This window comes from Diadema antillarum, unplaced genomic scaffold, assembly GCF_040938485.1.
Source record: "Diadema antillarum isolate AM-2024a unplaced genomic scaffold, OU_Dant_1.0 seq00000475_RagTag, whole genome shotgun sequence".
In the NCBI taxonomy this organism is placed as follows: Eukaryota; Metazoa; Echinodermata; class Echinoidea; order Diadematoida; family Diadematidae; genus Diadema; species Diadema antillarum.
Window position 1 is genome coordinate 591,614 of NW_027271442.1, and position 23,111 is coordinate 614,724.

At 37.1% G+C, this 23,111-nt stretch overlaps 1 protein-coding gene across 1 annotated transcript; it reads left to right on the plus strand.

Annotated features, from left to right (window-relative positions):
• Positions 1 to 13,547: 13,547 nt before the first annotated feature.
• Positions 13,548 to 22,342, plus strand: LOC139733432 (kinesin-like protein KIF17; the record flags this gene model as incomplete). Its single annotated transcript, XM_071644251.1, has 7 exons — positions 13,548 to 13,687; positions 15,946 to 16,177; positions 16,880 to 17,026; positions 17,988 to 18,126; positions 19,034 to 19,267; positions 20,150 to 20,299; positions 22,115 to 22,342. Coding segments are annotated over exons 2-7 (1,123 nt in total), but the record flags the coding sequence as incomplete, so codon positions are not given.
• Between the last annotated feature and the right edge of the window lie 769 nt (positions 22,343 to 23,111).

The following is a 23,111-nucleotide window of genomic DNA, read 5'->3' on the forward strand; positions in this document are numbered from 1 at the left end:
AGCGCCAAGTGTCGCACGGAATATTTGGTTGCGAAATTGGTCATTTTGTTGACACGATGACCGTTTCATTAACAAAATTATCATTTCGTGGACAAAATGTTCATTTAGTTAGAAAATGTTGTCATTTCGTTTATACAAAATGATCATTTCATCGACGAAATGACTGATTTCGTAACAAAATATTCTATGCGACTCTTGGCGCTCCATGGTTTTTGTCCATGGTTTAAACCATGGTTTCATTTGTACCACCTTCGTGGATTCGGGCCATTGTTTATCACTTCATGTCATTCTCTTCACATGAATATACAATGTACAGCCTAAATGTTATTTTATTATAACTGCATACATGTACTTTTCAAGCCATAGCATCTACCATTTTGTGATTAATTTTATTTTTATAATACTGTAAAACCGGAAACATCTTGCATCATGAAACTTTCGCAAATTTGAGCCGACAGCCTTTTTTTTTTTTTTTCAGCGCAAAACTTTCTTGAAAATGTAGACAAGGATTTTTTTCTGCATTTTATGTACTTTTGTGAACCTTAGCTCCTTCAAATTTTGCGAAAGTTTCATGCACGTGAAAAAGTTCAGGTTTTACAGTATAGAATGTCTCCATTGTGCAAATTCCACATTTCGCCAAGATCAGAATGTCTGGTCCTGTAGTGATTATTACTTTAAAATATAATTTTGTTTTGTTTTGTTTTATTTTTTATGTTGGAGCATAGGAGTAGGGCACAGTTATTCATTTGCTATTACCATGACAATGTGGACTTTATGAGAATGTTCACTTTTCTCTTTTTGTGCTCCCAGTGGACAAACTTTTGTAGTTGTTATTTCTCTGTATGTCATTATTCCTGGATGTCAACATTATCAACAGATGGTTTGTTTGTGCAAGTATTTGACCAGTGCGCATTTCGTCAGAGCCGAGCAGACAATCTCCGAAGTATTGAACGTTACAGTTTGTAGACCATATTATACTTGCCATTTCTTCAGTCGTCAGTCTAAACTGTATCGCGCTTACGTATTTATCAGACAAATGAGATTCCAGTCAGTTGCAAAATCTCGTCCAAAAGTGTAGTTAGTGTTCATTTACAAATATTTTACCTGACGTAATGCAGAAACAGGGATATATTTTGTATAGTTAACTTAGAACTGAAAGCCAGCTCATTGATAATTAAAACTTATCTCATTTTCCCATAAAGTTGGGGGAATATTGATGAGGATTATCATCTTACCATAAAAATGACACCTCTGAATTTGTTTGCATATTTCATGTTCTAGAAAGATTAAATAGAACTGATTCAAGTGATAAAATGTGCACAAAATCAGAGAGAAATGTGATAAAATGTGTTCCAAAGTGAGCAAGAAACGGCAGTTTAAATCTCAATGTGTTGTCAATGTAAATCTCCTCCAATGTGTTAAAAGTGTACCAATCTTTAGGCTCTCTGCTGTTCTGCAACCAAAGCAAAAACAAAACAAAAAAACGATTATACGGAAAGTGAATGGGCTCAAATAAATGATATTGAATAGTTTGCTTTACCTTTGTATGAAACACTAATAATGTATAGTGCATGTTATACAACACCTGAAAAGATTCTAGCTCTCTAATTGGTCGATCGGTCATCATGTGACATATGCAGTTACGAAATGTACCACTGCACGCTGTGGCTGGTGCAGTTTTTTTGATCAAAAATGAATATTGCACAGCTGACAGCTCAATTTACATGGACATCCGTGTCAGGCTTTTGGTCAAGTGGTAGGTTTTGCACTATTGCGTGCCTGTGATGTCACAATACTGTAAAAGTGGATATTTTATCAAGGTGACTAATTTTTTGCGCTCGGCCCGGAAAGAAGAGTTTCACATGTTTTTAATTTCACAGAATCATGACAGTGAGTGCAGGAACATATGGCATGCTAACATATTCTCCTGCTTTCATTTTCACGCTAGTTTCTGGTTGCGTGAAATGGGCGAAAATTTCTACACTGCGAAAATTTCCACTTTTACAGTATATGTGACCGTGCACCTCAAAACGAACATAAAGTCGCACACACTGATTTTGCATGAGGACTGAAAATAAGTGAAATGGGTCAACCTAGCCGAACTTTACTTTTTCATATTTTCTGAAAGAGCGGGTCTTCTTTCACATTATGCTAAAATTTGGTATCATAAAACAGGCAGGAAAGTGTGTTTTTTTAGCAGTTTATCTCGAACATTTTTGGTAGAATAGTGTGATTAGGTGTGTCTTCAGAATCTCTTTTTCATTTCTGAAAAACCTCGTCCACACTCTTCACTTTCAACTCTAATAACTTTTGAAATGATAGTGCTACTGCTTTGAAAGTTGGCATTGATTATGGACAGAATGTGTTAATGAGGCATGCTTAATTTCAGCCTAATCCAATAATCCCTTCATTGTTGTTACTCTGGGGGTTTACTTCCTGCTTTTTGTCCCATTCATGGCACAGCCAGCACGGTTTGGAAAAGATTAAGCGCTTGAATAGACACTGTACTTCAGAGCCTCTTTTCTCAGTTCACACTTTTCCTGAGTTTGTGCTTTCTTTCCAGTATTTATAGGAGAGTCGATTTGATTTGAGTTATACATAATTTTAAAGCTTAAAGTCTACTCATTCAGAATATTCAGAAAAATTCATGTCTGGCGACTTTTTGTTTATTTTGAGGTGCAGGGTCACATATGTTATACATTTGCTACCCTAGATAAGGGAGACCATATCATATTATTATTGCAAATCGCACATATCATACAGTAGTGTCACTCTTTCTGATACCCAGGAGGTGTTATGACAGAGGAGGTCAGGTCTGAGGTCAAAGGTCAAGATGCCTGGCAACTTCTGCTCCGCAGTGACATCTTTGTCATCGCTCTAGAAAAAAAGAAAGTGTTTATTTTATCTCAATGCCATCCCTAGATAATTATGCTTTGTAAATTGTATGACGACATTGTTCCTTGAGTTACAAGGAAATTGTACCTGTAATGTGTTTGATACTTGTTCGTGCTATGTATTTTTATTTATATTGTCATTTCGGTGGATGCATGTGTCTATCCATCCATATATTATATATGTAATATCATGTTCGTTACTCCAAAGAAGCTTGTTTACACTTCTTTGCTTCTGAATGTTGGACAAAACATTCATTTGAACCATGAATTGTAACGTTAATGATAGCATTAATTTCCCTTCTAAGCGTGGAATATGAATGACAAACTGAAACAAAGAAAGAAAGAACGTGAGCAGATTTTTTTTCTGCACTTGTAAGATGTGAAAAGAAAGTCTGCATTATGATTTTTTTTTTGGGCATCAAAATTGCTTTCATGTAAATGCCTCACAGAAGAAAAGAGAGGAATATAAGTGGTGATCATTACAGCGGCCTATCATCATTAAGAATTACAAAAATCTAATTTGACACTTTTGAAGGAATGGTGTGACTGTAATCATTCATTGACAAACATAATATCCAGACAACAGGTACCTTATTTACTCATTAACCCCGAGTTATTTTCATCGTGTATTCAGAGCCTATATCTCACCAGAAACATTCTGTTTCGAGCAGCGTCGATTAAATTTGTTCTTAGAGGTTGCTTGGGCATACATGTTGATGAATGCTTGAATACAAGGGTGACGAATATTAACTCTTGTGTGCTTTATGTGCTAATTGGCATGTAAGACCTCACACTATTGTACACACACTGTCCAAAGTCCATGGCACAGAAATGGTTAAAGTTCATGTGCCCCTTTTGTAACCCTAAAAAGTAGTTTGCTTTCATAAGCTGGTATATTGTAGAGACCATGTAATTCAAACCTTTCCTCAGAAAAATAAAGCTGGAAATTTCTTTATTATGGAAAGGGGAGTAAAACCATGGATTTCAAGTGAATTTATTTGGACCCCCCCCCCCAAAAAAAAGAAGAAGAATATATAACCGTTATTCTTTATAGAAAAGAGGAGCATGTTCCAGAGTGACATAGGGTTAGTTTTTCATTTCTAAAATAAAAAACGTTGGATGACGTTGGAAGACATTATTTTGCCACCTTGCAGAATTTCATGATGTTTGCAAAAGGGAGATACGACTTTCAAAGCAGATTAAGCAAGATTTGGAAAGTTGATGTGTGCTAGCAAGATTCCTCACCAATACCGATATTGAGAAGAAATAGGTGGGTGATTTTATTCAATAATATGGGGATTATCTTCTTGTTTTAAAGCAAGTTTTGTATTACCCTTCCTAGCATAAAACTGTATGAAGATTTCTTTCATACGCCCAAATGAGAAGAGGTACATCAATGTCTATCACAATTTCAGCTCGTGCAGTGATTGTTCTGTTGTACGGGTATTCAGAAGCTTGTACACAGACCTTTTTTTTTCTCTCTCTCTCATTTGTTTGTAGTAATAGTCTTTGATTATGAAGTCAAAACTGCAATGAAATCTGCTGATTAAGAATGGCTGTATAGCTTCTGTGTCAAGCAGATTTTATTTCTTCAATCTGTGGCTAGAATATACTCTGACTTTTCATTTTAGCCCAAAATTGTTTAAGAATGTCAATAATGGATTGCAAATACTGATTTCTTCATGTTGTTTGGTCTTCAAGAATACCATAGGCAAGCATTCAGTGTGTGTTGTGTGATGTTCATATGAAGGATATGTAGACAAACTATTTTGAATACATATTGGCAATAAGGTATACTGTGGTACACATGAGAATGGCCCAGTTTGAAGGTGTGATTTTCTATACAAGAATAAGAGAAGACTTGCAATTTGTTAAAGTCAAGATGATTTATGTTGCAGCTTTTTGATCATGATTTTTTGTTTTTTTAATCTCTGCATCATTGAGTTTTAGGCTAATTTATGTGTGTGTGTCTCTGTACTTTTTTTTTTTTCAGATGTACCGCTTGAGATATATTTTGATTCTTTAATTAAAGATCAACTCACGAAAAGAAGCATTCGAATAGCTTCCAAATCTCTTACTCTGTAAGCTGTTATTTTTCGAGGATTTAATATTTATGAATTTCGCAAATTACTGTTGGACCGCAAAAATATCTCTGACTGACAAGAATTATTGCACTTATGACAGCGACGAAGTCAGAATCGCGGAAACAACATCTCGCAAAAATGTCTGTGACCTCATCATTCGCGAAAATATCTGTATGCGAAAATAACAGCTTTACACAGTATTTATCATATGCTCGAAATTATTGAAGTGTAGCACTGAAAAATAATGTGGATTTTTCAAGTTGATCAAGTGCTTCTTGTGGAAGAAAATTGCCACCTTGGTTATAAAAGTGACTCCTCTAGTTCTAATATCTTGGCTGTCAGATCCTGATTGTGGAATAATAAAAGGTTTTAATGGATAGCTCTTTCAGAATTCATCGTAAATTTCAATTTATTCATTTATTTTTTAATCATGTGACCTGTTACTATGTGTGTAGTGATGTTTCTTTACTTGAAATTTTTTACTCCAAAACTTCTAACCATGTCACTGCATTAGAAGTGGGTAACATATTATCAATGAAGTCAATGAAAAGCAATGACATGGTGTAACATTTATGATTAAAATCATTCAGAGCATGATTTTATTTTAAGATTTTCAATGATGTTTTTGAAGGTTTGTCAAGTTACTGTTTTGTTTGTTTGTTTGTTTGTTTGTTTTGGTTGTTTGTTTGTTTGTTTTTTTTTTTTTTGGGGGGGGGGTGTTTTTTGTGTCAAATATGGTGGTTTGGATGGTAGTGTGTTGAACAAAAGAGGGCTGTATTGTGTCAGAGCACAATGCTGTAGATTTATCCTTATCTATGAAGGATCCTGGATATAGGTACATGTAGATTCTGATACATTTTTTTTTTTTTTTTGGAATGATGATTCATGGGCCTGTCTCATAACAATTACCCGTCAAGTGTTGAAGATTCTTATCTGCGTTGTCAAAATCTTTGCACATTTTGTGTGCTGCGACATTTCATGAAAGTTATTGTGTGGAAATGTTTTGTTCAATATACTTTGTATGCATGAGTTAATGTTCTAAGAAAATGTCTGCAGAAGAAGGAAGAAACCACTTGAAATTTTAAATATCAGACATAAGAGAGTGCAAAACCTTAGATCACATAAAAATGTCCACACTACATGCGAGTTTCTCCTTTCTTATTTCAAGAATATAGCGGAGAGAGTCTAAAGGCCTATTTGATTTTTACATTGGAGGTGTGTCAGCTGACTTTAGTAATATAATTTGATACGTAAGTGATATGATGAGAGTTACAATGTAATACGCAGGAATGACTGAAGATTGTTCTATTTAATACTGCAAGAGAAATGCAAGCAGAAGCATACTGCACCAGTAAGAACAGGATGTAATGGAGAAACATGTGCATTTTAACAAGTAAGATTATTAAAGCTACAGATAATTACACATTTTGTAATGTGAAAGAATGATGTCTCTAAAGTCGATTTTTCCAAAAAAAAAGAAAAAAGCTTGTAATACAATCTATTCTAGATGATGATGATTTATGGATAGACAAAACGATATGTAAAAGACTGTCTAATGAGAGTGACACTTTTCTCCATTGCTGTACTTTGCTCATCAGGTAGTCATTTTTTTAAAAATAAATGCAATTATTTTATCATTTGTGTCATTATTATTATTATTGTTATTATTGTATATCATTATTATTATTGTTATTGCTATTACTACTATTATTATAGTATTACAATGTACTCTTATTATTATTATTCGTATCATCATGATTATAGATTATGATCAATTGTTTTTATTCTTATATTATTATTATTATTATTATTATTTTACTCTTTTTGTAGTGAGAGCTTGCTGGAATATTGGTCAAAATTGCACATCATTTTGATTGTCTTTGATAGAAGTCAATAACATTTTGAATTTCCCCATGTGACACTTGAAATATGTACCAAGGAGCATTACACACGGTTTTGTCATGCTAGTAGTAGTTGTACATAACTCTATTATACAGGCACTTTCTACCATTGTACAATGTACTTTTTTGGAAGAAATATTTGCAAATATGAGAGAAACAGTTAGATTTCTTTGGTATAAAAAATAATAAAAACATGAAAAAAGACAAATATTTTGGTATGTTGTGTATGATTTCTTGTATTGTGTAGATGTGTGCACAGTTAGTAATGACGTCAGTAATCATGTTAACCAAGTAAATTATAATCATAAATACTTCAATACATGAAGTAGAAGTAGAAAGCTGTATAAAGATGACATTGGCAAAATGATAGTGTTTTCATCAAATTTTGACCCAAAATCAAGTATGCTCTAGAAAATTTAGATATCTCATGATTTCATTACATACAGGATTAGTTGCAGCCACATTTAAATTTTAGGAATAATGATGTCATAATAATTGCACTAAATCTTCACTAAGTCACCTGATTGACTTTAAACAAACCTGTAAAGTAGCTGTACAATGCATTATCCCCAGCCTTATCATAACCTATGTGTATATCAATGATAAGTTACTTTTGGGAATGGTGAACTTAAAGGGAACGCAAACCCAAAGAGCAATGTGGATTGAGTGAAAGCAGTAACATATAGTAGAACACATCTGATCAGTGAAGGTTTGAGGAAAATCGGGCAATCGATGCAAAAGTTATGAATTTTTAAAGTTTTGGTGTTGGAACTGCTGGGTAAGGAGACTACTAGAGGTTATGACGTATGAGGGAATTCAATAAAAATTCATTTTTTCGTGAAAATGACACATTCTATCAACTTGATACTGACATATGTTAGGGGTAGCACTTATTTCCCCTGCTTTCTGAAAGCGGTTAGTCAAGTACTCTTTCATTTTGCTAGAAAAGTGAATTTTTGTGGAATTCCTTTTATATTTTCTTTACATTGTTGTCCACTCATACATCATCACCTCTAGTAGTCTCCTCATCCAGCGGTTCCAACACCAAAACTTTAAAAATTCATAACTTTTGCATCGATTGCCCGATTTTCCTCAAACCTTCACTGATCAGATGTGTTCTACTATATGTTACTGCTTTCACTCAATCCACATTGCTCTTTGGGTTTGCGTTCCCTCTAGATATAGAATGCCTTCTTTTTTTTTTGTATTCAACCAACCAATGAGAGATCTATAATGTGATGACATCATCACCTCTTCCAATTTGCATAGTTGGTCATGACCAAAATCTCTACTAGTACTTGATGTAAACATGTGAAACTGTGAAATTCTGTGAAATAATGTCTTGATTTATGCCCACTTTTGATGATGTTCTACCAACTGTGTTTAAACGAGATTCTACACAATTTTTTTTTTTCAAAATCATCAAATTTTCTTGGTGGCACAACAATGAAGTATGGTGACCCAAACACACCTGTTCATGAAAGGACAAGTCCACCTTCATATACAGAAGGATTGAGAGAATGCAGCAATATTAGTGGAACACATCAGTGAAAGTTTGAGGGAAATTGGACAATCCGTTCAAAAGTTACGAATATTTTAAGTATCTGCGCAGTCACTGCTGGAAGAGATGACTACTACAGTGTATGATGTCACATGCGTACAACTATAATTATAAAGAAAATAAAAAGAGGATTTCACAAAACTTTACTTTTTGAATAAAGTGCACATTTCTGCGACTTGCTACTGACGTATGTTAAGGGTAATATTATTCCCCATGCCTTCTGAAAGAGAGAAGTCGAGTGTTCTTTTGTTATGCGAGAAAAATGGAAATATGTTGAATTTTCTTTATTCTTTCTTTATATCGTTGTACTCATGTGACATCACAAGCTATAGTACGTCTTTTCATCCAGCCGTGACTGAGCAGAAACTTCAAAAATTCATAACTTTTTAACGGATTGTCCGATTTTGCTCAAACTCTCACTGATGTGTTCTACTAATATTGCTGCATTCACTCAACCCACTTGTCTATGAAGGTGGACTTGTCCTTTAAGTCAGTTTAGTTTCCAGATATTAGGTGTCTGTCAATGAAGATGGTAAAGGAAAATTATACAGGGAGGGTGGCTTTAAAGGTAATGTTTACCTTTGGGAGCAGTGATTTAAAAAATATTCCAGTAATCACATTTAATTGCGGCATATGTGTAGGTTATAGTTGTATCACAAAACATCCTACCATATAACAATTTTGCAATAAAACCTAAAATATAGGGAGATATCACAGTTTTTCTCACTAAAAACCATAACTGTGATAGTGTAGACGGTTTAGTCGAGAAACAATTTTACTATAACTAAGATATTGTTCACATTTTTGATTAACTTTTTTACACTGGTTGTTTCTATCCCTAACTCACATTTCAGAACTATTTTGAAGCACTAAAGCTGGGTTTCTGTTTCATGTGCAATTGATAGCAAACAATGCCTTTAACCCATTGAGGATGGTTTGATTTTGCTACAACATGCATTTCCCATAGACACCTGCCCAAGTATACTCGGGACTCGTCCTCTACGGGTTAAAGGGACTGTACATAATACTGGTTGAGGCAGGGATTCATGTTTTGAACATTCCTAAGTGAGATAGTGAAAAGCCTCTTATGAAATATGAAAGAGCATGTAATTTTAAGAAGGATTCAACATTTATTTGATGAAAATTTGTTTTCAAATGAGATATCCAAAAAAGTGATTATAATAAAAGGCGACATGCCACAACTTTATTAAGATATTTTTGTTTCACCTTGTTTTTGGATATCTCAGCCTTTTCAAAACCGATTTTCATCGAATAAACTTTTAATACCCCTTAGAACTGCATGCTCTTTGACATCTCATAGAGTAGTTTCTGAATATCTCGCAAAACGTTATAAGCTAAATCTTCACCTCGACCATAACTGTACACACCCTGTAAGCAATGTAAATGATGTGTATGTGATGTCATACAGAGGAGTGTGTTGTGTATGATAGATGCAAAAAGAAAATAAATGCTGATTAAAACAAGTTATATACCAAAAGCTAATTCAATCTATTTCGAAAGAGATAACAGACGCAAAGATATATTCTTTGTTTGTCTTTCTTCCAACAACAACAGCCACAGCACAAAATAAGATAATTGCCATCCAAGTGAAAATGAATCTAAACAGATATAACTATATTAACATAGTTTGGACATAATACATAAACTTTGAAAGAAATTATAATTAAGTCATATACGTTCACACTGATCATAATTCATAATAAAAAACAAATTGAAAATAAGCTATCTAAATGTTTCTATCCCATATAAATGGTACTGTAATGTGGAAGAGACACTAAGATATTATAGAGGAACATATATTTCAAAGGTGAAATAAATATCTTCATTACAAAAATGACAATGGAATTAAAACAAAAGAAAATATATGTCCTTTTAAAAAAAGTCGACTATGGTTATTAAAACTCAACTCACCTCCTTGGTCATTATTATGTTTCACCACCGTTTATTCAATTTCTCATTTTATAACTTCCTCTGCTCTGTACGGAAGCTTTAAAGTGCCATTCGACTTGGAGACTTGGCGAGATAATTTATCTTGTCAAGTCAACATAATAGCTCTATCATGTCGACTTATCAACTTTATAAGTTGACATGGAGACAAATATTATCATGTCAAGTCGATATCTAAAAATTTAAATGTCGTCATGGCAACATAACATATCTTGCCAAGTCACATCTAAAAAGTTACATGTCGTCATGGTGAGATAAGGTATCTTGCCAAGTCGACATCTAAAAGGTTACATGTCGTCATGGTGTGATAATGTATCTTGCCAAGTCGACATCTAAAAAGTTACATGTCATCATGGTGACATAATGTATCTTGCCAAGTCGACATCTAAAAAGTTACATGTCGTCATGGTGAGATAAGGTATCTTCCCAAGTCAACATCGAAAAAAGTTACATGTCGTCATGGTGACATAATGTATCTTGCCATGTCGACATCTAAAAAGTTACATGTCATCATGGTGCATAAGGTATCTTGCCAAGTCGACATCTGAAAAAGTTACATGTCGTCATGCCTACATAACGTATCTTGCCAAGTCGACATGTCGATCATCATGGTGACATAAGTTATCTCTCCAAGCTGAATGAATTTGCTGAATGAATCATGCTGAATTTGCATGAATTTGCATAATTAATGAATTTCACTATTTCGTGTAGAAGTTTGGAAGCCCTCACCAAGCCCTATCAGATAAAACAATCAAAATCAAAATCGGCCATGAAATGACGGAGAAGTAGCATTTTCTAACATTTGAGCACACACGGACAGACGCATGGACGCATGGACGGACACACACACACGCATTCACTTGTTGTATTTGATAGTTTTGATTTCATTTTTTGGTTAAATATATACCATAGTATTAATTTTGATCATCTTCCTCCTCATCTTCTCTCACCCTTTTTATAGGTCCTGATCAAGCAAGAATCACAAGGATTGTGTGGGATATTCTGTGATAGAAAGAAAGACAGCTTTTTCATTCCATGTGGGCACACACTCTGCCTTCCATGCAGCACATTCCTTGAAGAGAATGAAGGAAGAGATTGCCCATTTTGCAAGCAGAAAATACAGTCTGTTCGCATTTTGTATTAGTAGCTACCTTAGATCCTTAGTTTGTGTCTGAAAGAGGTGCATTAATGCATAATGGTCTCCCAGTTCATGCCTATGTGGCAGTCCTCGATAAAAGGGGAATTCCACCCAAGTCAGTCCGTGGTTTCTACAGTGTGTTCCTAAAAAAGGGAAACCAAACCTCAAAGGTAAATTATATCACAAATGCATAGTTGTTGTTTTTTTTTGTATTGCTGGATTAAAAAGTAGCTCATTAAGTTAAATTTGACACCTTGCGTGCGTCAACATTGCCATGGGTTATGTCACAGATCGAGTAAGGTTTCTTTGAAGGAAAATTATACAACATCTACTTTTTCCAAGTTTCAAAGAACCCTAACTCTCTAACTCATGTCAACGTTGACGCAAGCAAGGTGTTGAATTAAAGCTGGAGAGCTACTTTTTATTCCATTATACAAATTACAAGAAAAAAAACTATGTATTGTTCAGTTGACTTTCGGAACTTGCCTTTCCTTTTTAGGAACACACTGTACGGAAGACGATGAATTAAACAAAAATAATTGATCCAATCATGAGTGAATAAGGAAACTACACTCATTAATATTATCTAGTACTTCATTGTCAGTTATGCAAAATGGCAATACTGATGAAATCACAGTATTTTTAGGAGTAGTACTCCCGGATTCACATTTTACACAAAATTTCTCATTTTTCAGAGTATGTATTTTCACATCTTAAACTCTGAGTATATTTAGAACAGTTGTCACTCTTTGTCAAACAAGTCCTTAGAGTATAGGGTAGAAAAAATGAAGCTTTCAAGAAAATTTAGAAAATGGGAAATTCTTATGTACAGAGAATGCAATGGAGACTTGATGACCCATGCACCATGACGACATGTAATATTTTGTTAGTCAACTTGGCAAGATACCTTATGTCACCATGACGACATGTAACTTTTTAGATGTCGACTTGGTAAGATACCTTATGTCATCATGACGACATGTAACTTTTGAGATATCAGCTTGGATAGATAACTTATGTCGCCATGATGACATGTAACTTTTCAGATGTCGACTTGGCAAGATACGTTATGTAGGCATTACGACATGTAACTTTTTCAGATGTCGACTTGGCAAGATACCTTATGCACCATGATGACATGTAACTTTTTAGATGTCGACTTGGCAAGATACATTATGTCACTATGACGACATGTAACTTTTTTCGATGTTGACTTGGCAAGATACCTTATCTCACCATGACGACATGTAACTTTTTAGATGTCGACTTGACATGATAATTTTTGTCTCCATGTCAACTTATAAAGTTGATAAGTCGACATGATAGAGCTATTATTTTGACATGACAAGATAAATTATCTCGCCAAGTCTCCAAGTCGAATGGCACTTTAAAGCTTCCGTAGCTCTGCTACTTTTCTGCTACTTATTTCAATCTCCTCTTTTTTTTTTCTCTCTCTCTTTTTTTCCTCTTCAGTTTTCCTGCTCGTCCCCCTCCTTATTTTTTCCCCTAATCCTGCTTCTTCTCGATTCGTTGACAACCTTTCTTTTCTTAAATCCTTTCCTTCTGCCTTTTCGTCTTCCTTTTCTTCTTCTTCAGCTGCTTTACAATTTTTCATTTTCATTTCTTTCTTTTTCATCCTCTTCCAATATTCCTTTTGTCATCGTTTTCGTCGTTGTTGGTAGTCGTCGCGATCTCAAAAATGAAGACGTTCTGTTACAATGTCCGGTATATAATATATGGGAACCCACTCTGGGTACGATAATCATTCTACGGTCGTACACCACACAATCGAATTGACGTCATTGTATTTTGCTGCTCCCCCATATGTGTTCGTTGAGAGGGGTATCCCATGTTATAAAGCAAAGCCGGGGGAGAGTCAACGAACATACATTCTTGATGTGTTTATCCTGCCTGCATGCAGTAGCTAGCTTGTGTGTACAACCAAAGATCGTACATGTACGTACACACACGATCGATCTGACATTTGCCGGTCTGATGAGCTGTATGTACCCGCACCGAGAGTGACTAATCTTGGTAAATATGATGAATTGATGAAATATTCGAAACGTGCCATTTCTGAAGAGTCATATAAATCCGTAGACGGGACCTGACTGCTTGATTTGGAGGAGGTTTCCGAAAAGGTGAGATAAATGTGTCGCTGTTAGTGTACCGGTTTCTTGGCAAACTTACCAAATAATAGCAATACTTATATAGCACAGACGTGTGAAGTGCGTTGCGTTACGGCATATGTTTTCCTGCGATCCTCTAGCCTGGGTCTTCATGTCTCCCTCCCCCGTCTGCCCTAGCCTAGCTAGCCCATAGAGACCGACCATGTTGCAGTCACCACACAGTGCAGTCATGATGAGAGTTTAGACATTCATTTAGACCAAGGAAGGTGTCAAGTTTATTGCCAGTATTGGGGACAAAAGTGAATTAGTAAACATACTCCGATACTCGTGAGTCGAAGAAACCGGTGGCGTCTCTGCCTACCTGGCAGTGGCATAGACACAGACAGAAAGATCCGTCTGTCCGGAGGAGTCTTTTATTTATTTATTCATTTAACAGTTAGGCCCCCTATTTTATTATTATTTTTTTGTTGACGTTATTACTCTCCTCCGAACGTTAGTTAGGACCTTTTTAGGAGGGGATGCGTGAAACCAGACGCAGTCTCCGCAGAATATATCCCCTTCGACGACCAGATACAGACCGATCTTTCGTTTAACCTCTGCCTGGGCAGTCTGGCATGGCCATACGGCGCAGCAGCGACCCCATACGGACAAACAGTGCCCCGCGACGGAGTTAGCATGGCCATATATGGCATGGGATGGCAGAGACTGCCTGATTCTCTCTATGAAACGTTAGAAATACACATATTTTTAACAAGGTTCTATTTCTAACATTAGTTGGGTGTCCAACACTTCGACACCCTAATTATATAGTATTAGTAATACTATATAGGCCTAGTGGCCCTAGTCTACTACGTGGTGGTACCATGTGTAGTAGGACAGTGATAGGTAGGTTCTACTTAAAATATCTCGCAATTTGCCTGAAATTTTACTCACATGTAAGTTTAACTGTCAAAGAAAATAGTACATTGTAGTATACTTGGGTGACCCGCACCTCGTCATAGTTAATGTTTGCCCATAATTGAATCACATTTCGCCACTGAAATTCTTTGAAATCCAACTCACATACAGGAAAAATGCTGAAAATTCCAATGGAATCACAAGTTCACTGATCGATATTGAAAATTTGCAGCTATCGTCGTCAAAGGCGAACGATGCGAAAAAGTTGGGTGCTATGGAAGGGGCCCGCAACTCGTCACCCGCTCTCCCATAGACTTAGCTCGTAAAAGACGTGTGCGGGTGACCGTGATGTTCCCATAGACATACACGTAAAAGATGCGTGCGGGTGACATATAACACGTATTCCTATAGCCCTATTAAAATTTCAGATTTTCGCGAAAAACTGTTCAGTTTTCACCACAATTTGCTTGGTTGTGGTAGTCCTGCCAAGTTTCAAGCGTACAGAACACAGCCCGGGCATACATTTTTGTTCAGTGCGCTCAAAACGATTTTAAGCGGGGTGACGGTATTCGGGCCCCTGACGAGGTGCGGGCACCTGGCTATACTCTGAATTCACAGGCGGTTTGCGGTATATGCTCCAAGATATAAACTGTTTTCGAACGAACGTGTGGGTTGTTACATGTATTTCATTAGTGGAACATCGAGCAAAGAAAATGGGATTCTATTGGGATTCGAACCCGAGACCTCCGGATTGCTAGCCCGGTGCTCTACCGACTGAGGTGTAGTGTATGGGGAATAGTAGATCGATTATGTAGAACGATTACGATAGTGGTGATTACTTAATGGTGCGATCAGGTGCATACTTAAGTGACTATTTCTTACTTATTTTGAAAGACAAAAGGGAAATATACCTTCAATTGCAGCTATCACTTTAATCCTTTGAGCTATGCTCCTTATTACAGGCCAAAGTTGCAGACTTCGCCCGATGTGTGAGAAAAATGGGTGCAGGGAATAATTTTCCAACTCAAATTTGATTAGCAATTTCAGCTGATGAACAATATTTCACATGGTATCCTGTACATTTCTATGGAAGAAAACTGCTACACAAAAGATAGTTTGTGTAGCAGTGGTGTAAAAGTGCATAGCAAATTGCGATGCGATACCAGGAAAATTATTCCCTGGGGTGCCATGCGTGAGATCGTGAGACGGCCCCTAAATGCTTGAGTCTCACTCAGAATGCGTGAGACTTGGTAGCTCTGCACAGACTGCAGAGCTAGATTACATTGTACGTGAAAACAAGACTATCAAAACACAAGTAGGCCCTATTGGCAGTGAAATGCATTTTTAACTAATATTTTTTCTTCTTTTGAAAGGTCGAAGATGGCAGAAGCAGTCAAGGTAATCGTGCGATGCCGACCCCTCAATGCGAGGGAGAAGAGCTTGAATTGCTCCACCGTGGTCAAAATGGACGGTGCGCGAGGCTACTGTGAGATTTTCAAGCCAAAGTCCAAGGATCCGCCTAAGAGCTTCACCTTTGACGGTGCTTACTTCACGGAGTCTACAACCGAACAGATCTACGGTGACATAGCCTATCCCCTGGTTGATGTGAGTAGTCAAATATTGAAGGAAGTGTCTCCATCATCTAAACTATTTCTTCTCTCTAATCTTTAAAGAGCTAGCTCTTTAAAGATTACAATTAAGAAAAAGAAATAGATCACAAATATGAACTTGACTTGTGTGCTTGTTTTGAGGAGGAGCGTGGACCTCCTCAGAGGCTTTTTTAAGATAACCGCTAATGACATATTTCTTTTTTTTTTTCATCTGAATTAGATTTAAACATTGAGCTTGGTACAGTTTTCCACTTCGGTATTGATCATTAGAAAAAGCAAATTTAATTTGTCAATATTATCCCTTGGATGGTATGTGGAAAAAGTCCTGTGATATTTCTTCACACTTATTTTTACAGACATTTGTCCAAGAGGCCAATCTTACCCTTTCCAAATCATGATAGCACAAATTACATGTAAAGCTTTGACCCCATTAGCATCTCAAAATAATCAGACTTTTACAAAGTGTCATTTGAGATTCAATTTAGCTGTACAGGTACAAAGGTGTAGATATGTAACACACATATATCTACCGGAAAGCTCTTTAGAATCTCTCTAATGTTGATGTGTAAATGTTGACAGCACTGAGAATGTATTCCAGTATTTTCTTCTCTTTTTTTTTCAAAAAAGTTCCCTTTCTGATTGTCTGAAGTAATGAAATACTTTGTGTGTTTGTTTATTTGTTTTCCCAATGTTTCAGGGCGTGCTGGAGGGGTACAATGGAACCATCTTTGCCTACGGCCAGACAGGGTGTGGCAAATCTTTCAGCATGCAGGGAATCACAGACCCGCCCACTCAGCGTGGCATCATCCCTCGGGCCTTTGAGCACATCTTTGAAAATATTCAGGTAGGAAATTAGTCCCATCCAATTCCTGTAGAGGTCATGGCTCCACTTTCAGTTGCCACACTTAACCTGTTGAGGACTGGCTAATTTTGCTACAACATGCGTTTCCCATAAACACCTGCCTGAGTATACTCAGGACTCGTCCTCATTGGGTTAAACTAGGTTTGATCATACCTATGATATCAAAGTCCTGCATTTTATTTTAGATTCTCATTTGCCTGTTATATCATTGTTTTATCAGTGAAAGGGTTGTATGGATCTTCTCCAGAAATTCATAGCAACATCAGTGAATTTTGTATTGTAGTCGTGAGTACTTGGGTGTGAAATATACAGTGGCAGTGAAGTAAAGTAGACAGTGCAAGTAAGGTCAAGTATGCAATGGTACTGGTGTGTAATTAATGAGTGAAATAAGCAAGGCAAAGTATACCATGTATTAAAGTAACATTTACAGTACATTATGTAAGTGCAGTAAGGTGTACAGTTTGAGTAATCGAATGCTGATTTGTTGACCCCCCCCCCCCAAAAAAAAAAAAACAAACAAAAAAAACATAAAACAATACAAAACAAAACAAAGCAAAAAGACTCAAGGGCATGCCTAAATATTTGGTAGTGAGATGTTGCTCTGAACATTATGTAACAAGTGAAATATTCATATGTGACAAGATGAGATTGACAGGTCCTTCTGCTGAGGTCTTGTCCTTTTGAGTAGCAACATAAAGTGGAGATTTACAAAAATCATGTGCTATAACCTCCCTCTCTATGAATCTAACATGTACATATAACTTCCACAAGCATTCAATACCTGCCGGCTGCACCAATAGAATAAACCCCATTAACATAATTCTGTGGCATTATTTGTTGCATCTTTACATATGATTTGAAATTTTTCTATTGATCATTGACTTGTTTGCCAGTTATGAGATGTTGCACAATTTGATGTCTATCAAAATCTGTCTACTTCCAGGTTGCAGAAGGACTAAAATTCCTGGTGAGGGCGTCCTACCTTGAGATCTACAATGAAGAGATCCGAGACCTCCTTGGGAAGGACCACAAGGCCAGACTAGAGCTGAAAGAACATCCAGACAAAGGAGTCTATGTCAAAGGTACATTTCTGTGACATGTAAAGGATGTAATAAGAGTAGCGCCCTCATGTGGCCGGGTGCTTGATGTTGTGCAGTGGACGCATTTGCTACAACTGTATGTCAGGTATTGTCAAATGGCCAAGAGTAAATTGTGTTCCTCTAACCCCCCGTCAAATGTCAATATTCTGGTAAGGATGGCTTAGTATCTCTCTGTCAATCATATGTTTTATGGCAATGAATAGTGAGTTGTCTCTCTGTTTGCAAATTATGCATTAATTAAGGCGGGAGGACAGACAATGATTTAAAAAGATTTAGAGTCCAGATAGGATTAGAGATAAGAGCTTGGAATTTTCCAAGAGTTGCTCCCCTCATTCTTTACAATTAGCTGCATTGATTTAAAAATGATTTTACTTTGTTAGAGACATTCCTGTAGAAGCAAGTGTGTCAAAAGTTGTATGAAAAAAAAGAAAGCTTAAATGGAGTTGGGATAAAAGTGCCACAGCTTTGAAGTCTGTGGATTATGGAGCGCGGTTTTCAATGAAACCTCCCGAATAAGAGTCCCGGTTGCCTACTGTTAATAACTCTTGAGTGGAATTGATAACTCTTGAGTGGAGTTTTTGATCGATTTGTATGTCATGGACAGGGTCATGACATTATAAAATAAATTTGACACTCACTTTGGGGAGAGGGGATGGGGCTAGTACCAGGTACATGTATTCTTCCATGACAGTTGACGAATTGCTATTCAGTTCTTTTTTTTTTTATATTGCAACTCATTGAAAATTGCCCTCCATTGACATAAATCGCTACAAATCTAATGATTTGTCAGTCTGTTGCAAGAACAACACCAACGGAATTAACTTGATGCAAGAATCATTCATTTGAATTTTCTTACTTTTGTTTGGATATTTTTCCCCTTTTCTGACAGACTTGAGCATGCACGTGGTCCACAACACACGTGAGTGTGAGCAAGTCATGGAGCTTGGGTGGAAGAACCGGTCTGTGGGCGCCACTCTGATGAACGCAGACTCCTCCCGCTCCCACTCCATCTTCACCATCCACATCGAGATGTGCGAGCTGGATGAGGCGGGGGAGGACCACATACGGGCCGGCAAACTCAACCTGGTGGATCTGGCGGGAAGCGAGCGACAGGCCAAGACAGGTCAGGAGAATAGAAGGAGGAAGAGGATGGAGATGAGGATCGTGAAGATAGTGATGATGATGATGATGATGATGATGATGATGATGATGGTGAAGATGGTCATGATGATGATGATGGTGATAATGATGATTGTTATTGTGGTGGTGATGATGGTGGTGGTGATGATGGTGATGGTAATGGTGGTTATGAAGATGATTAATCATGAGGATGATGGTGTTGGTGATGGTGGGGAGTGGGATGGTGTTGGTAGTGGCAATGGTGGTGGTGGTGGTGGTGATGATGATCATAATGGCAGTGATGAAGGTGGTAATTTCATGATTGTGAAGATGATGAGGGTGGTGGTGGTGGTGGTGGTGATGCCCATAGTGTGGTGGGGGTAGTGATGGTGATAATGATAATGGCCATAATGATGACAAGGAGGAGGAGAAAGAGACTTATAAGAAGAAAAATCTAAAACAGAATAGGAAAAATAGGACAAGAAAGAATGAACAAATGAAGAGGAGAGTGAAGAAGAGGAAGAAGAAGAGGGGAATAGGGAGGAGGAGAAGAAAGACTAGGAAGATGACATGGGTAAAGAGAAAGAGGAGAAGGGGGAGGAGGGTAGAAGAGTAGGAGGAGGAGGATTAGGAGGGGAAGGAGGAAAACATTGAAAGGGAGTAGCAGGGGAAGAGGAGGAAAAATCTTGGAAGGAATCTGAGATATTGCAATTGGAGGAAAAAGATTAATGGTCAATAGCAGGGAAATTTGAAACATTTCTCAAAAACTAGCAACTATATACTTTGATTTATCCAAGTACTTTCTTAGTGGACTGTAATAGTGGCAATTCTATCAAACCCTTTGTAAACTTTTCCTTGTAATTTTTTTTCCTGTTATTCTGATCAGGTGCCACGGGAGACCGACTGAAGGAAGCGACAAAAATCAACCTGTCCCTGTCGGCCCTGGGTAACGTCATCTCTGCGCTGGTTGATGGCAAGTCCAAACACATCCCCTACCGTGACTCTAAGCTGACCCGTCTCCTGCAGGATTCTCTTGGTGAGTGTTGCTTTTTTTTATGGAGATGATGTTGATGAACATCATGATGGTGATGAACAACATTACAGAGCTCTCAAGTCTCTCTGATTCTGCAGGAGTCTCCCTGAAAATGTCAAAATCTGTTCATATCTAAATAAGAGAATATTAAAATCTCCCTGATTAGGGAATTATTTTTGCCCATTGAAATGCATGTAACATGCCGATACGCTGTATCTCCGTGATTGCTGTGTGGAATCTCCCTGATATGGATGTGGGAATGTTGGCAAACCTGACATTAGCACCATTAATCTGTAAAACATACCGAGGCACCCAGCTCCCACAATATGTCATGCATTATTGACACAGTTACTGGAAAAAATAAGTCTATCATTTAGATTTGAAGGTAACAAGGTTGTAACAATTCTGTCGTGGGATTGGTAGAGAATTCCACAGATGAGGTGGAGCCAAAGAGAAGGTACTCTGAGGATCTGCTGGCTGTTGAGAGCTTTTTTGAATATGTGTGATCCCTCTTACCATAACTTATCAACACAACAGCTCAAATCCAGTTATGACTCTGATGGCAGTACTTATGCACAGGAAAAACAAAGAAGAAGAAGAAGAATACAAAAAACAGATCAGGCTTGAAGGATGGAGATAAGTATGAAGGAGTTAATGAAGGGAGAAAAGAAAAAGAAAAACATGAACAAAGAAAAAAAATGCAGAACCAAGTAGAAATAAGAAGGAATCATGATACAGAGTTGCCAAGTTATTTATATTTAAATCATTCTATTTTTTTTTTTACAATCCAACAGTGCTTTTTTTCTTTTTAAGATTCCTTGTTGATATATATAATGGTTAATGTATTCCTATCTTTAATCTTTTTATCTAATTCTCCTTTTTTCCTTCAGAGAATTTATATTTTTTAAATGCTTATCAGTATTTTTTTGATCAGCATAGGTTAGCAGCCCTGATAATACAATCAACTTGTAGTAACAGCAGTAGAAAGGCTTGCCTTAACCCTAACTGACAAATTCCGCGACCATTCCGGCGTGCGAATTTTTTTGACCGTGCCGCTCGCTGACTTTTTACTTTCAAGTCTCGCGCAACTTTTGAGACCAAATTTGTTGCGCCCGGGCATACCGTTCCGAAGCCACGCCCCTTCAAAAAATTTTCGTCAACCCCAAAATTGCTCAAAAACGTGATTTTGTGTACAAAGTCAATACAAATTGTGTTTTTTCAATTAGTTCATATAAAAAGATTCATATTTTTTGTTCTAATGGCTGAAATCAATCTATTTTAGTATAATTATTCTTCAAAAAATGTGTATGACAAATTCTGCTGAAAAAAACAACAAAAACAAATGTTCGAAAAAACAGAGAAATAAATAAAAAATTGATAAAACAATAAAAAAATACGAAATTAATTTTGATACTGAATTTTTTTTACGCACAAATGTTCGGAACGTCACTAGGAATATTTATACCAAAAATCAGCATTCCATGAGCTTTTATAAGCCAATTAAAGACGAAAATGAGGTTTTTTGCATATATTTGCATAACTAATTAATTGAAAATCTAACTTAACAGTCTTGTAGATTACATCTGGCTTTATGTTCATGCAAAATTTTGCGGCGATCATGCGGTCAACGGCTGAGATCTGAAGGGGGGAGGGGGCCATAATGCCCCCCCCCCCCAGGAATTCAAGCGCACTAAATAGCCCAGGTAAGTTAGGGTTAATTTGCAGAATTCATACATACATGATTACGAATCCCCCAGAGCTCTGTTCTAATGCAGAAGTGTTTTGCTTACAAGTGAAATGTCGCCCTCACCCTGTCAGGCGGCAACACCAAGACCCTGATGGTTGCCTGCCTCTCGCCGGCCGACAACAACTACGACGAGACCCTCTCCACACTGCGCTATGCCAACCGCGCCAAGAACATCAAGAACAAGCCCAAGATCAACGAGGACCCGAAGGACGCCCTCTTGAGGCAGTACCAGGAGGAGATCAAGATGCTGAAGCAGATGCTGATGGGACAGATCCCGATCCCGGCGGGAGGATTTGATGGTGAGGGTGTGCTTCGTGATGAATTTAGGCAACTCTCTTTTATTAAAGATGTAATCCAACTACATGTTAAAGTTGACTGTGACAGATAGATGAGTGAATTGATAGATATATAGATAGATGGAGAGATAGATAGATAGAAAAGTATATGTGGATAGATGGATAGATAGATGGACAGACAGATAGGTAGATAGATAGATAGATAGAATGATAGATTGATAGTTATATACATTGTAGATAGATGGACAGATTGATGGGTAGTAGGATAGGTAGATAGAGTAAAATTATGAAGTTATTGGATTTGAAAAGCTTCACACACTTTTCTTTTATAGATGTGATATTCGTTGCCACCACATAGGCAAATTGACTAGATTATGGCAAAAATGAAAATAATAGAATACAAGTATAGATGGGAGATTAAGGGCAGAGGAGACACTGTGGGTTGGGTTGTGCTATTTTCCTGTGCCTTTCTCAATAGTTGTGTCTTTTACATGCTATGGGTTATTCATTCTTGAATCATGTTTGGGAAGGTTGTTTTTAGTGGCAGAAGATTTTAGATGCCATGCGGTAGCATGCAAGATTGCTTTAGGAGTGGGTGCGAAGCGGAAGACAGAACCTTGGAGCAAGGGCTTATTATTCCAGTCTCATGATGTGATCAGTGTCAATGTGCTAGATTTGTTGGGTGTCTCTGCAAGAGAGAACATTTTTCTTTTTCCCCCTAATTTTGCTAGAGATTTATAGCAGCAAGAAATAAGGATGGGATAGGTTGTAC